Here is a 16,905-nt window from a genome sequence, read left to right on the forward strand (position 1 = left end):
AACCATGTTTTAAGTCAGTTTGTATTTGATCCAGTGTTCATGGTGTTTTTTCCTTCTCAAGTAAGATAAATATTCCTGGGATTCCCAGAAGAACCTTTTCCTTTGACCACAGTTATGTGCAGGCATCTGAAAATCATCCCTTAGATAAAAGGGGAGATGAGAACACATACCCTCCCCCTTCTATTTAAAGTGACCCTCGGGATTTCCCTGGTGGTCCAGTGGTAAAGAATCCCCCTTACAATGCAGGGGATGCGGGTTCGATCCCTGGTCAGGGAACTAAGATCCCACATGCTGCAGGGGGCAACTAAGCCCATGCACCACAACTACTGGGCTCATGCGCCTCAACTAGAGAGCCTGCGGGCCGCAAACTACAGAGCCCAAGCACTCTGGAACCCGTGCACCACAACTACAGAGCCCATGTGCCCTGGAGCCTGTGCGCCACAACTAGAGAGAGAAAAAAACCCGCACGCCACAACTAGAGAGAAGCCTGCACACTGCAACGTAAGATCCCGCATGCCGCAACTAAGACCCGATGCAGCCAAAAATAAATAAAATAAAGTGACCCTCGGGCTTCCCACGTGGCGCAGTGGTTAAGAATCCACCTGCCAATGCAGAGGACACAGGTTCGATCCCTGGCAGGTGTAGATCCCACATGCCGCAGAGCAACTAAGCCCATGTGCCACAACTACTGAGCCTGTGCTCTAGAGCCCGCGAGCCACAACTACTGAGCCTGCCTGCCACAACTACTGAAGCCCGCATGCCTCGAGCCCATGCTCTGCAGCAAGAGAAGCCACCGCAATGAGAAGCCCACGCACTGCAATGAAGAGTAGCCCCCGCTCGCCACAACTACAGAAAGCCTACGCGCAGCAGTGAAGACCCAACGCAGCCAAAAATAAATAAATTAAATAAATAAATAAATAAAAATACCTTTCTAATAAAAAAGAAAATAAATAAAGTGACCCTCAACTGTTTACTTAGGGATCAGAGTATGGGGGGAGAAGAAAGCAGGTCAAGAAGAGAAAATGTCTGGTATTTTAATAATCAACCAATAATTCACTCCTAATGTAAGAGGACTCCTTAGCACCATATTTTTGGAAAACAAATAAAATATCTTACTCGTAGGTTTCCAGGTTATTTGGAGACTTTTCCACCAGATAACTGCTTGGTACGTATCCTTCATGCCTGTTAAAAGGGAAATTAGTGTTTAGATTAATGTAGAACTAATTTCACATCTCCATTTCATAGGTTTAATCAACTAAAAGTCATTTAAAGATGAAGTCTCATGTTATTTAACATTTGGGATAAGACATTTTAAAATTTTCAAATAAAAGAATTGCTAAAAATAACAACCTGCTATCTGTTAAAGGCTATGTAGATTTTACCACTAAAATATGAATCATAATAAATAAGAAGTGGTTACTTTAATAGCTCTGCTTGCTAATCTCTTCATTGTGAAATTTCCTCTGTTGGAAAAAAGATTAATGTTCAGTCTCTATTTTCTATTAGGAAACATTTGTGTGTGTGTGTAATAATCAGTATTTTTTCCGCTTTAGTGTTAGTGTTTTACAGTCGGGAAACCAAAATAAATAAAACATAAAGAATTACTTTCCAACCACAGGTCCCAAAAGATACTGCCAGTCAAACTTGTGAGCTTTTAATTCAAGGCCTCCCTAATATTTTTTGTTAAATGAGCTCCTTCAAACATAAATGGTAAAACATGAGAAAAAAAGGATAAAATCATGCTGGATTTGGGGTTGGGGGTTTCTTTTGAGCAGGAATAAATTGTGTATAAACAAAGACATATGGATTAAGAGGCTAATAAGAACATCAAAATACCTTACACCTGTGTTAGCTTTGTACTTTTCAAAACACTATCGCATTTAATACTGCAAGGTGAGAACAGTGTCTCCTTCACTCTCTAGGCCTCTGACTCCGTACCTGTAAAATGAAGGACCTAACCTAGATCCCATGTAAAATCCTCCAGACCCTGCAATCTATAAAAAGATGTCTCATAACTTCTTGCTGTTTACTCTATCACCTGTTTTAATTTTTGTATAAGGCCATTTTGTAATCTAGTGACTTATGTTTTTTTGTTTTGTTTTGTTTTTTAAGACTTTTTTTGATGTGGACCATTTTTAAAGTCTTTATTGAATTTGTTACAATATTGTTTCTGTTTTATGTTTTGGTTTTTTGGCCGCAAGGCACGTGGGACCTTAGCTCCCTGACCAGGGATCGAACCCGCACCCCCTGCAGTGGAAGGTGAAGTCTTAACCACTGAACCGCCAGGGAAGTCCCTAGTGATTTATGTTTAATGGGAAATGTGTAATCTATTTCACAGAATTGTTCTGAGGAGTGAAGAAATCAAGAATGGTGATATCAAATATGGGATATCTCATATCTTGTACCCATGGCTGACCTGACCTTGCTAGTCAATTATGGCATGATTTCTTTGGAGAACTGAACACCCAGCCTCAGAATCATTCTTAACCCAGTGCTCAAGGCAGTCAGTGCCAACTGATGGGAGTCAACTTGTTCTCAAGTTTGCTATTTCTTTTATGTCTTTCTTTTGGCATTCCTTTTAATTATGTCTGTTTTTGCCACACCATGTGTTTACAATTATATTAGTAGGTCAAATACTATTTTCACTTTCATGTAGAATGACTGTGTTTTAATATGCCAGCCAAAGCTGGGTTATCTACAAAATGATGATAATTGTCTTCACTTGTGTGTAGGTATAGACTTTACAAAGCCATTTCACTTTCTTCATCTCACTGATTTTCTCAACACTCTGAGATGGAAAGCTGATATTATCATCTGCATTTTACAGATAAGGAAATGGATTCACAGAAGTTCAGTGACTTTTCCAAAGTCCTGTACAACAAAAGCAGCTGATACTCAAGCCCAAGTCTCCTTTTTCCCCATCTTGTGTACTTCCTGCTTCACCAGGCTATTACAAAGCCAACTGGGGAAATTCCCCTATGCCAGATTGGCCTCTGGTGTGTCCTCTTTGATGCCCTTTGAAGTGCAGAGTTGAGCCTTTCCATGGGCCAATGAACAAAGGGTAAACTGTCATTTGGGGAAGTGAGACCTAGGAGAAGAAATTTCCTGGCACATTAGTTGTGCTAAAGAAATGTCAGTTGATTGAAGGGATGAATTTCTGAGTAAGTTCCTCTGGTGTTTGTAGAGCCAGGCGGTCTTGAACCTGTTTCTGCTATGGGCCTCCCCATAACAGGCAAAGAGAAGGTAAGGTGACTGGTTTTGTTTGTTTCCCCCAGTCAACTACAGAGAGAGGTTCCAGATGAGGGGCTTTGGCGTCTGTTCTCAGCTAGCAAGAGACACTGCCTCCAAGATCACAGTGCTTGATCTAATCTTGTTTTATACCTCTCCCTCACTTCCCCTGCAGTGGAGTTGATAAGGCTACTTAAAGAAACGGTGCCTTGAAAATGTAAGTTTTGATATATATGAAAAGTAAAGCCTTGGGCTTCCCTGGTGGCGCAGTGGTTGAGAGTCCGCCTGCCGATGCAGCGGACACGGGTTCGTGCCCCGGTCCGGGAAGATCCCACATGCCACAGAGCGGCTGGGCCCGTGAGCCATGGCCACTGAGCCTGCACATCCGGAGCCTGTGCTCCGCAACGGGTCACAGCAGTGAGAGGCCCGCGTACCGCAGGAAAAAAAAAAAAGTAAAGCCTTAACCCTAAAGATATTTGTGTACCTCTTTTTTTTTACTCAACGATTGGTCCTTTTTTTGTTGTTAAGTTTAATGATACCCAGTGTTGGCACTCGAATACCCTGTTGGTGGGAATTTGGCAAAATTTTTGAGGGATTTATGTTTCAAAATTAAGACTTCACATAGTCTGACTCACCAGTTCCATAGTTAGAAATGTGAGATATATTTTTTTTCCCAAAGAAAAAAGTTTTTTCAAAAACTTTTTTTTCAAAAATATATAAATTTCAAAAGATTACCAAGATACACAAGCATGAGTAATACAAGATCTTCACTGAGCAGCCTGGAAACTAAATGTTCCACTATAAAATATTGTCTAAATATTTATAACGCAAGCATACATTCTAAAACTATGCAATTATTTAAAGAATAAGGTAGATTTGTATGTGCTGATATGAAAGTATCTCTAAGATATATCATTAAAGGTTAAAAGCAAGGTGAAGACCAGAATGGACCACATTAGTGCAAATGAAAAAAGGATGTATTTGTATATGTATAACTTTTTTGCTTAGGATGCACAAGTAACTTAATAATGAATACTTTTAGGACTGATGTGCGGGCAAATGGAGGGTGGCTTATTTTTATGTATATTTCTCACTATTGTTAGTTTTTTATTTTTATATATAAAACATTAACATAGGCTATCCAGATGTTGCAATGATGGAGTGTTTTCTTTTTCTTTTTAAAATATTTTTAAACTAATAATAACCTCACACTTTGAAAATGTTTAAACCCTTAATATTAATATAGAAAGGTGTTAATTGCAGTGTTGTTAATATTTGCAAAATATTAGAAACAACCTAAGCATCCAAGAAGGGAATTTGCTAAATTATGGCACACTTTTATATTGGATTTAGGCAATCACTGAAATCATCTTCTGGAGATGATTCTGGAGACTATTCCAGGACATAGGTAAATACCTCTGATATTTAAAGGAAAAAAATAAAGCCTTATAAAGCAGTGTGAATCTGATAACTTTAAACTAAGCACTAGTATCTAAGTCATATACATCCCAGAGCATTCTGAAGGTCAATAACAGTAATTTTCCTATATTTCAGATCAGAGGAGGGGTCATAAGATTTTTTTCATTCAAAAGTCCTATAGTGGGCAAACTGTATTTGCACAACTTTATTTTCTCCATGAATCATTCGGATGCCTAGTTCAAAGGCAGTTGGTTTAACTAAATCTTTAGTATTTTTTTCCTGATGCTTCTTAATGTAACCACCAATCTGCACCATCTGTACGCACCTTTTCTTTCCTCCAAAAATAAGACCCTCACAATGGGATGTACCTTCAACCTCACTTAAACACTCAAGAACAATGGTGCTTTGTGGAACAAGTTGCCATTCTCCCAAACTGTGGATGTCAGTGGAAGAACCCAGGAGATTTTTAGATGAGTTTGGAGGCTGGGAGTGCTTGATGGGGTGCAGGGAGCCAGTATGGCAAGTGACTGCCTCCCAGCCACTTCTGAGAAGGGCAAAGACCCTTTTCAACTACTTCTTCCTTCCTCCTCCTGCCTCTGCTCTGCTCTCCTAACTCAGTGCCGTGGTCCTGCTGAGAGAGGTAGGACAATCATTCCAGTATTTCTTTGTTCCCACCTCACCTCAAAAACTGGGACAGCAACCACGAAGGTGCCTTACCCATTCCTGTCCTGAACTCTCCACCAGTGAATCTCGGAACTGTCCAGCAGGTAGTACTCCTCATTGCGTTGTAGCGTGAGTTCCTGTGGATCATTCGTTTGGTAGTCATACAAGGCAATGACCAAGGTTTCTTCAGGTTCCCGAAGTAACTGCTGGAGGAGGGACACAATAAAATCAAGCAAAGATGTAGAAAGGAGGTAAACTGTGGAACGAGGTCAGCAAGTTCCTGAGCTGTAACTTGCTCTTGGACCTATGCCAGGCCAGACACCGGTTCCTACAGTCCATTGGGGGTATTTGCTGAGGCCATTTGCCTGCCTAGTTGGCTTTCTTTATGAGTTAGGCTTATGGTGCTGAATAGGACACAAAGACATTCAATACCTGGAGTTCATTGTCTCTCCCATTCTATGTGGTAAATTCTGACCCCAGTGAATTCCCAGCGGCTGTGCTTTTCACAGAAGTCTGCTTGTTTCTTTCCTTGAACCATGTCACAATTCACAGCCTCTCTGCTAGAAGCATCACATTGTTCGCAAAGGGGATGAAGTCAACACTAAATCATTCAGTCCATGCTTTTCTGATTTTATTTGTGGGCTTGTCCAGATCCATAGAATCATAGACTGTTGGAGCTGGAGTGCCTCTGAGAGATCATTTGATCCATTCTTTTGTTTAGAATAGGGAAACTGAGGCCCAGATGGAGAAATGGATATGGCCAAGTTTAGCAATTGAGTTAGCCTTATGCTTTCTCTACTATATCATGTGGGACCCCTTGTTCCTCTTGTGGGCTCTCTTGCCTATGTCTCTACTTTTCAGTACGTTTCTTAGGAAGAGATATTGAGATATGAAGAGGAGACTGTAAACAATCACAAGAGTTCAGGGTGGGCACACCTGCTACAGGTTGGCAGACTTTGTGAGACAGAAAACATGGGAAGAGATTGAGATTACTGGCTAGAATGAGATTCGGTGATGGGAAATCATAAGTTCTCTGAGTACATTGAAGCAATCGGTGGCATAAACATACTGGAGATTAAAAAAAAATAATTGTCATACTGATACAGTGTCTCATCCCAGCTGAGCCCAGATGGGAATTTGAAGTCAAGATTATCTGTGGAGCTTGTGAGGTGATATATTGGGAACTACAGATAAGAGTTGTTGGGCCTGAGGCTTTCACCCTAAGAGCCAGTGGAGGAATGAGTTGTTGAAGGGCACCTGAAGATAAAGAAAGGATATGGTATGGTATTCATCTCATTATAGGCCCAACTGATTAATTATTATCAAGAGAAAGGTCAGAGCAGGGTTCTTAAACCATGTAGAACCTTTCCATAGGGGACATTTTGGACATCTATGGCAGTGTTTCAGAGGTCACAAAGGTTGAGGTGTGCTACTAGCATTGAACGGGAGAGGGTCAAGGATGCACAACTCTCTGCAGCATCCCACATCCTGTACAACTTTTCAATGTCCTGTTAGACATTCACGTGGTGAGCAGCCTGCTTACAACAATAATATACAATAACACTCTGAGCCTAGATCCTACCTCAACCCTATATGAAGTACTTGGTTTCCTAGGAGTGCAACCACCCTTTACATTGAGGGAAGATCACACTTTGTTTAGTTCAGAACTTGACCAAGAGTTGTTTGCCATTTTGGAAAATCGTATCACAGATGGTAATACTAGTTTTGAGTCACTGATACTACATTCCTGTATCAGTTGCATTTGAGCTGCCAAATCCAGCAGGATTCAAATACAGGTGCATTTTATTTTATTATGTTGTCCAGTATAGCCAGGCCCCAATATTTGTATATAAAAACATATATGGGGACTTCCTTGGTGGCATAGTGGTTAAGAATCCTCCTGCCAATGCAGGGGACACAGGTTCGATCCCTGGTCTGGGAAGGTCCCACATGCCGTGGAACAACTAAGCCTGTGCGCCACAACTACTGAGCCCACGTGCCTAGAGCCCGTGCTCTGCAACAAGAGAAGCCACCACAATGAGAAGCCTGCGCGCCACATCGAAGAGCAGCTCCTGCTCGCCGCAACTAGAGAAAGCCTGCACGTAGCAACGAAGACCCAACACAGCCAAAAATAAATAAATTTATTTATTTTAAAAAAGATCAATAAAAGTATAGCTTCTCTAGATGCCAACTCAAGATGCCATCACTCATTTGAAGACAGAACATGAAGGTGAAGGGAGAAGTGAATTCAAGTAATTCAAGATAAAAGAAATGTTACTGTGGATTTAGACGTATGGTTGAAGCTACAGCTGTAATTCCAAAAGCCCTGTGGTTGGAGTGCTAGAGCAGTATAGAGGCTTTCTCCTCCAAGAAATCTGAGAAGCCAAGTGGTGGGGTCCAAGGGGAGATGGATAGGCCCTGTTTCCTGACTTTCACCTTCACTGATAGTGAAAACCAGACAGGAGCAAACCAGTCTAAGGTGCAGAAGTGCGGGTTTAGGTGGGACTGTGGGGGGAACCCCCGACAAGCCAGGGCAGGGGGATTCCGAACCATGTTTTCCAGGGTGATGGTGAAATATTCTTTAGAAGATGAATGAAATAAAAAGGGAGAGAGCTCATTTTCTGCTACAATTTCAGTCCATTTCTTTCCTGTTGTGAGGAAGGGGGCTGACGACAAATCTGAAAGCCAGCCCGCTTTTGAGTGACGTAGAACCTCCCTTATGGGGAAGCTGCCAGTCTTTGAAATGTCACCATATTGGCTGGAGGGAAAAAGCAGAGCTCATTCTTCAGGAAGAAGCATGAGGAAGCTGAATCAGTAGGTTCTAGAATAAAGGGTAATTACTCAAATGTGGATATTGCTGCTGGTGTTACCATAAAGTGAGGGCTTAGGTTGATCTTTCTCCTTTTTTTTTTTTTTGTCTTCTTAACTAAATAGCTTCCTGAGAGTTGACTTGATATCACCTAAGTCTTGTAAGTCAGTATATTAGACCAATGTGTCTCAAACTCCATTGTGCCTCAGGATCACCTGGAAGTTTATTAAAATGCAGATTACTGGGCTCCTCCCCTAGAATTTTGCATGTAGTAAGTCTGGGGTGGGGCCTGATAATTTGCATTTTTAACAAGCTCCCAGGTGATGCTGATGCTGCTGGTCCATGGACCACACTTTGAGAACCACCACTCGAGTTCAAGACCACCACACCAGAAACTGCATCCTACTAGCTTGACTACTAAGTTACTGAATGGCTTTGGGAGAACCTCTCATGGAACTTGCTTTCCCAAGCTTTCACATGAGAATAAAACTATAACCCTCTGAAGTGGCTAGAGAAGATAGTGAGTTTCAAAATAGCTGGTAAAAGTGTGGATGTGCTTTGAAGAATAAAAGGTATTCTCAAATGTATGCTTCCAAAATGACTGTATGTCAAAGGGTGGGGTAAATACACATTTTATATAGCTGTGAACTGTTATTATGCCCCAACCTAGTCAGGTGCCTGGCTGCACAGTTTGTTACCAATAAGTGTTTGCTGAGTGAAGGCAGTGGGGTGAAGATCTGGTGGCTTTTACCTGGACACACCCACAAGACAATTCAGGCCCGAGAAACCCATGGTGTTGAGTTCAGCTGCATCACCACAAATCTGCTGCATCTGCCAGGCATTTGAGAAACCTGGGCAGATGGGAAACACAAGTGGGACCACACCAGAGCTGTAGCCCGCCGGCCCACCGCGCCTGGACCTCGTGCTCTCACTCACCCTGTTGTCTTCAGGAGTAGGAGGAAGAGGCTTCTTTGAAGCTGAAATGAGAAAAACAGAAAAAGAAAATGAGCATGAAACCGAATGTGCCCAACTAAAGGTGAGCGGCAGGGGGCTTTTCAGAGAAAAGGGGCCCCAAAGAGAACAGCAGGAGGGGAGGGTGAGACACAGGGCCTGGGTTTTTTCTCTTTCAGCCTGCTCATTCCCAATCTTGTTTTCCAGGAGACACCAGAGACTTCCAGAAGCCAATATCTGGGCCCCTCTTCCTGTATCCCCAGGAAAAGCCTCGCCCAAAGGGGCTGACATAGGTTCTCAGTGTGTGTCCTTCCCAGTGGGCATGGAGCCTTCCACGAAGGCACCTCCACCTGTTAAACCAAGACTTGGAATTGGTGACTCAGGGGGACAGTGACTCACTGGTTTCCTGATGCCCCTGTGGGCTTCAGGAGGGGGTGGATGAAGTGAGAGGTCGTCGTGCTGCTTGTTGAGAGGGCTGGAATCCACTTTCAGTCAGTTATCTTAAGGACTCCGAGTATTTGTTCTTGCTGACTCCCCCAGACAACACCCCAACACCCCGCTCTGTTTATCTCTTTGTGTCTCCACGGCTTCTTCTCTCTGTGTCTCTTTCTTCTTTCCTCCTTTCTCTTCTCTTCTTTCTCTCCCTTTCCCTCTCTCTTCCCTTTCACCTCTCCATCTGTGTCTCTCAGCATTTGTCCTTTGAGGCACTAAAAAAGGTCAAGCCTGCAATCAACGGACCTAAGTTCTGTGTCTGTGTGTCTGGGAGGATGTGTGATATGGGAGGCAGTGCCCAGGCTTCTGCTCAGTTCAAGGACTTCTTTAACAATTAGAGGTAAACAGGGAGTGGGCTGCATCTACAGGCAGCGAGCGCCTCATCTCTGCAAGGGGTTGACTTGGAGGTGGGCAGCCTGTGTCAGGGATGTAGTAAGAAGAGATTCACACATTGACACTGGAGCCCAACCCTTGTGCTAACTCCTTAAGCAAGGGCAGGATTGGATATTGGGTGTGCAGTTAACAGAGAAGAAGGAGACATACATAATAGGAAACATGGTTCCTATTCGGCACTCAGCTTGGAGCCAGGAGCCAGGTGTCCTAACCCCAGCTCCGCCACACACAAGCTGTGTGGACTTGAGCCCCTTCCAGCCCTGAGCATTCTGTGCCTGGTCTCTCCTTCTTCTTCCTCTGGCCTTGGTCTTGCCTTTCTTCCCCCCTCTCTGGGTGAAGCTCGTATGTGGTGAGATCGGGGCCAGTTCTGGTTGCAGATTAAGTGCTGCTGTGCATTGGGTATAGCAGAGTCTGTTTAAAACTCAACCACCTCTGCTACTTCCCAGACAGACACACACATACTATCTCGGCTTCAGACCCTTCTGTCCACAAATGAGAAAGGCTCAGAGACACAATTACCATTTATTGCAAGCTCACTAAGTGCCTGCAGCTGTGCTAAGAGCTTCCCCACCCACACTGAGTCTCCCAGCAGCCCCACAAAGTAGCTATTTATTCTCATAATCCCCATTTTACAGATGATGAGACAGGCACAGAGACTCAGAAAGGTTAAGTAACATATATGAAGTCACAGAGCAAGGACGTGAAGGGGCTGGGACTCACACCAGGTGTTTTTCATCCTGAAGCCCTGTGCTCTTAGACCCTGCTTGGTACATGTGCCCAACACTGGGAATTCTACAAGCCTTCACTCACAGTAGATGATCACGTGCTACGTGCCCAGTGCAGTGTGCTTCTTCAAAAGTCTGCTCTCAATTCTGTTGAAACTATGGTGCATGATGTTATTTAAACCAAGTCAGAAGAAGGGAAAGTGAGGACAGGCTCAGATGAGGAGATGGTGGTACACTGCAACTCAAAAGCAGGAGCATCAGCAGGGTGCAGTGGTTAGACCCTGGCTTCATGTGGGGAGGAGCTTAGCATGACCAGTCCTACCCTGGTGAGTCATTCAGATGTTCCTCCCACCTCCATCATGTGTGTACCAGTCAGTGGAGGGAAATACTGTCTGCCTTGGATAGGAACAGCTGCTGCATGCATAGTGGAAATTGCAAAACAGGAACATAGATTCAAAGAATTTCAGAATTGGAAATGGGCTTAGAGAAGATTTCATCTTAGGACCTCTAAAACTTCCCCTTCCATTTTAGAGATGAGGATATTAGGGTCCTTGATGGCCAAGTGACCCATCCAAGGACCTACAGCAAGGTGCTGGCAGGAATTTGGAGACCACTCTGGCCTTGGAAAGAGCTTTCAGTCACTGAGGCAAGCCCACACCATCCTGTTCTTGTGGTTGATTCCACTCATATAAAACCTTCCATTTCTTTTTCATGAGATACTGACCTTCATGAGGATGGTCCACAGGGCTAATGCAGGGGATCACTCACCTCTAAAACTAGGTAAATATTCTTCTGGGCCAAGGGACTGGTAACCTTGAACTCTCTCCCAAGGTAGAGGGTGAGAAGTAGTTGTTTTTAAAGTGACACTAAGAGGGTGTGTAACTCAGGAAGCCGCAGAAAACCCAGCCACGTGTTACATTTAGCACATCCGCCTTGGGCTGTCAATCTGAGGTATTAGGTTTTAGTGCAAAAAAGAAACTGATGGATGAGAAAAGTTAAGTAGGGTAAGAGAAGTTGAGAGGAGAGGGCTATGGAAACCATCCACATGATCCATCATTCCTAGTCAACAATGGCTTTGCAGAGCACCTCCTCGCTGTATGACCTTGAGCATATTGAAGTCCTCAAGCCTCCTCTTCCTTTAACATCATACCATCGACCCCAGATGGTCATGAGGAATGAGAGTGTAATGTACGTAAAAGTGCATCAGAGTGGAGTTGCCCTTCACTGGGGGTTCAGGTCCCAAAGTCATCACATAAGATAAAATCGAGGTGTACTCCAATCTCTAGGACCTGGGTCTTTGACCTCAAAGGCCAAAAAACAATATCTTTTGTTTTTCCTGTGCAGTTAGGCTGTGGGGAGGAGCCACATTGTAAAATGAGCAGTTTTTTTGGTTTTACTTTCTTCCCCCTCCAAGTGTATAGAATTCAACTTGTGTAATTGAACATGTGTTATATGATGCCACTGTAATAGATAATATTATGTATCTCTAAGGCTGTCTCTACAATTTCAGATTTGAGTAGACTGTGGCAATCAAATTTCCTAACTTGAAGGTATAGTGGTGCTATTCAAACTTTACTGTGCACACAGGTCTCCTGGGGATCTTATCTTGTTAAAATACAAATTCTTATCCAGTAGACCTAGGAGGGGGCCTAGTATTTGCATTTCTAACTAGCTTCCAGGTGATGTTGATGCCCCTGGTCTAAGAACCACACTTTGAGTAGCAAGGAGTTAAAAAGATATCAGCCTTGAGATGAAAAAACATCAACAGACTGGTGGTAGAGGTGGATGATTGCCTTCTGAAAATTTTGAAATTGTGGACTTTTGCATTCAATCCTGGACACCCCTGGTGATGGGAAGCGAAGAGCCTTTCCTTCCTACTAGTAGAGAGGCCAGTCACTGTACGAAGAAGAAAGGGAATTCATAGTCACTTACCATTCTTGGTGGGATCATACTGGGCACAGCCCACAGCAAGCTTCTCCAGTTGAGCACAGCATCTCCATCTCCCATCCATCCAGAAATTAGGATGATACTTGGGCACCAAACTGTTGTTATTCCTGGTTTCTGAAAGGGGTTGGCACCAGCAGAAGAGTTATTTCCAGGTCAGTCTATCAAGGGCCACCAACTTTATAATTCCTTGAGGTTGACCCTGCTGTGTGAACTTGCATGAGTATTGCCTAGAATAGTCAGAAAAATGGCCTTTTTTTCCGGGCATATACATTTATGGAGGAGTGTATATTGAATTTAGGCATCAGCAGATCTGGGTTCTTATCTGGTTCTGCCTTGAGTTAGTTGTGTGTCCTTAGGTTGGGCAAAACCCTCATCTGAGCCCCAGTTCCCACTGTGCTATGATGTTGTTAGACTGGGACCATGAGCCCCACAAAAGTGCCTTAGGGAACTTAGGGAAGGCTGAATAGGTAGGATTCTCACCACTCCATTTCTCCCACCTTCAACTACAGCAACTTTGCTTTTATCCTTTCTAGATTTGTGGCTTTAAAGTCAGATTTTGGTACAGGAAAAAAGAGGCTTTCCTCCTAAGAAAAAAAAAAAGTATAAAAAAACAGAGGACTAGACAGATGATCTCTAATGCTTCTTTCAGCTTTAACATCCTGTGAGTAAAACCCCTCCACCGAGGTAGAACGGCCAATGAGCATAGTTGGGGCCCTTTTGGTTACTTCATACTTTAGGGTTTGTTCTGTGCCTGTTGACTGTTAAACTTGAGAGCACTTCCCAGTTTATCTGGCACTTGCCATTTGGGACTCGCAAAAACCTTGGAAGAAGAAAAGACTTGTATGTTTATTCTCATTTTTCAGATAGAGGCATCATGGCTCCCGAGATTTCAAATGGCTTTCCTACCCTCAGTCCCCACAGCTACTTAGATTAATATTTGAACCCAGTTCTCCTGGAAATCCAGGGCTTCAGGCTAAATGACAATAATATAATATTAAATGATAATCATAGTAAGATGGATTGAGTGCTTTCTTTGGGTAAGATTCCAAGTGTCTGACATGTCCTAACACTTTTTTTTTTAACATCTTTATTGGAGTATAATTGCTTTACAATGGTGTGTTAGTTTCTGCTTTATAACAAAGTGAATCAATGTCCTAACACTTTTAATTCTCACAATAACCTATGACTGCCTGTTTCTAGTCAGAATTTATAGCTGAGGAAATGGAGACACTGAAAAGTCAAGGAATTTGCCCAAGGTCACACACTAATAGTTGGCAGAGCTGGAATTTTCTCCTTAGCAGCCTGGCTCCATATCTCATGTTCATAAACGCAGTGCTGGTTCTGATTATGCTCTCGGGAAGGCGAGTCCTAAGAAGTACCCTTACGATGATCTGAAAACCTTTAAGGCTAGTTGACATTTGTTGGGTTCTGACTATGGGCCTGGATAGTCCCAAGGGCCTTACTCTTAGCAGCTCTGGAGGCAGGTGCTTTTGAAAAAATTTATGTATTAAAGTATAGTTGGGACTTCCCAGGTGGCGCAGTAGTTAAGGATCCTCCTGCCAACGTGGGGGACATGGGTTCGAGCCCTGGTCCGGGAAGATGCCACATGTGGCCGAGCAACTAAGCCTGTGTGCCACAACTACTGAAGCCTGCTCACCTAGAGCCTGTGCTCCGCAACAAGAGAAGCCACTGCAATGAGAAGCCCTTGCACAGCAACAAAGAGTAGCCCCCGCTCGCTGCAACTAGAGAAAGCCCACATGTAGCAACAAAGACCCAACGCAGCAAAAAATAAATACATAAATTTATTTTAAAAAATATATTTGACTTATGATATTAGTTTCAGGTGCACAACATAGTGATTCAGTGTTTTTGTAGATTACATACCATACAAAGTTATTATAAAATAGTGACTATATTCCCTGTGCTGTACATTACATTCCTGTGACTTATTTATTTTATGACTGGTAGTTTGTACCTCTTAATCCCCTTCATCTCTTTTGCCCCTCCTCCCACCCCTCTCTGCTCTGGAGACTGCTAGTTTGTTCTCCGTTTATGTGAGTCTGTTTCTGTTTTGTTATATTCATTTGTTTTATTTTTTAGATTCCACATATAAGTGAAAACATACAGCATTTGTCTTTCTCTGTCTGACTTATTCTACTTAGCATAATACCAGAAGGCAGGTATTATTATTATTATTATTATTGTGTGTGTGTGTGTGTGTGTGTGTGTTGTACACGGGCCTCTCACTCTTGTGGCCTCTCCCGTTGTGGAGCACAGGCTCCGGACGCACAGGCTCAGCGGCCATGGCTCACGGGCCCAGCCGCTCCGCGGTATGTGGGATCCTCCCGGACCGGGGCACGAACCCGTATCCCCTGCATTGGCAGGCGGACTCTCAACCACTGCGCCACCAGGGAAGCCCAGGTATTATTATTTTTATTCCCTCCTCCTCCCCTTGTTAAAAACAGATGGAGAAACTGAAGCACAGAGCAGTTAAGGAAGTTGCCCAAGCACACATGGCTAGTGAGTGGCAGAGCCAGGATTCAAACCCAGGTCATCTAACTCAAGGGCCCATGCTCTTATTCTTCATACTGTACGAGGGGTCAGCAGACTTTTTCTTAAAGGACTAGGTAGTAAATATTTTAGGTTTTGCTCACCAGCAGGCACAATTGATATATTATGGAGGTACTTACATAACCCTTTAATATAGAACCATTAAAAAATATTAAAAACATCCTTATCTCAGACCTTTACAAAAGCAGGTGGCAGGGAGGATTTGCCTGACCCTGTACTATACTGGTTGTTACCCAAGTTGAAAACGTGGGACCCTCCACCAGCACGAAAAGGGAGAAATGTTTGACCATCAGCCGCCCTTTAGTCTATCATGGAACTCAAGCCTTCTAGAGGATCTAGGCATCTCAGGGATTCAATTGCACAGGAGGTTAATTACCTTCTTTAAGGGCCAGCACCCAGCGCTGCCGGCTTTCGCGATCTGGAGCAAACACATACAGGAGGTAGTTGTCATGCACAACCTGGAAACACACACAGAGTTCAAGGTGAACAGTGCAGCCAGAGATGTATGACTGACGGCAGGCCCACCTGGCTTACTGGGCCAAGAGTGGGGTCTCAAGTTGTCATCAAAAAGGCAAACATTTGGGTAATTTAGGGACTAGTGTCCTTTTTATCTAGGTGTTAGGATGCTGTGCAGATACAGGGTGAAACTCCACAGCTCATCTTCGAATACATGTCACCAGTATGCCATCACTAAATTCAAATATCTGGAGAAAAGAGTTCTCCACTTACCTAGACAGGATGTTTACTTCTCATATTAATTTTTCAGTGATTAAAAAAAATTCTGGCATAAGAAAGAGTAAGATATTAGATGATAAATATATAATTGAGATTTTTTTAAACTTCTTAATTTGAAATAAGACACCCAAGAATTTCCAAAGATAGTACAGAGTTCCTGTATACTTTTCACACAGGAATTTCTCCAATGATAACATCTTACATAACATAGTATGTTTTTAAAACCAGGAAATTGACATTGATCAAATACTATTAATGTACTACACATCTTTGGATTTCACCAGGCTTTTTTTTTTAATGCACTCATTTGTAATTGGAATTTTAATGATGCGAAAAATATGTGTTATTCCCTTTACTTTTGGTACTAAAAATTCCAGCTTGTGGAGGTCATATTTCTAGTAGGAAAAAAGTCCTTTTTTATGCCACATTAAAAAGTGGAATATTAACTCCTCAGATTGGTAAACATGAACGGTACCCTAGGATGTGCAAGAAGATATCCACTCTTTCAGAACCATAAATGTCAAGAGTGGTAACGAGATTTAGATGATGTCATGACCTAAAGACTAAATATACTCTCCACCAGCTCTGTCCAATAGAACTTTCTGCAGTGATGGAAATATTCTAAAATCTCTGCTGTCCAATAAATTAGCCACTAGCCACGTGTGGCTATTGAAGTTGTGAAAAGTTTATTCATTGAATGTGGCTTAGTGTGACTCAGGAGCTGATTAATATTGTATAACTTAAATTAATTTACATTTAAAAGTAAACATCTGCATGTGGCTACTGGCTACTGTATTGGACAGCACAACTCCATATAGTTCTCAGATTATAAAATCTGAGTCTTTTTACTCCAGGACCTCCAAGCAGTTTATAACCAAGTATTGTAATCTGTTGTCCCAAGTCATGAGTAAACCACCCTTATGGAATATTAGGCTTGGGGCCCTTGATAGTTTTTTTCCTCCCCCCAGGAGT

At 42.8% G+C, this 16,905-nt stretch overlaps 1 protein-coding gene across 2 annotated transcripts in view; it reads right to left on the reverse strand.

The window, feature by feature from the left end:
- The window catches only part of ITK (IL2 inducible T cell kinase), a gene marked incomplete at both ends in the record, with an annotated part of 64,673 nt that overhangs the window by 27,429 nt on the left and 20,339 nt on the right, over positions 1-16,905 (reverse strand). For both annotated transcript variants that reach the window (XM_079703942.1, XM_079703941.1), the window contains 5 exons: positions 1,117-1,182; positions 5,365-5,516; positions 9,056-9,096; positions 12,613-12,741; positions 15,575-15,656. In XM_079703942.1, the coding sequence (XP_079560068.1) occupies positions 1,117-1,182; positions 5,365-5,516; positions 9,056-9,096; positions 12,613-12,741; positions 15,575-15,656 (470 nt within the window). The remainder of the gene's footprint in view (positions 1-1,116; positions 1,183-5,364; positions 5,517-9,055; positions 9,097-12,612; positions 12,742-15,574; positions 15,657-16,905) is intronic.

Source organism: Hyperoodon ampullatus (assembly GCF_949752795.1).
Source record: "Hyperoodon ampullatus genome assembly, chromosome: 4".
In the NCBI taxonomy this organism is placed as follows: Eukaryota; Metazoa; Chordata; class Mammalia; order Artiodactyla; family Ziphiidae; genus Hyperoodon; species Hyperoodon ampullatus.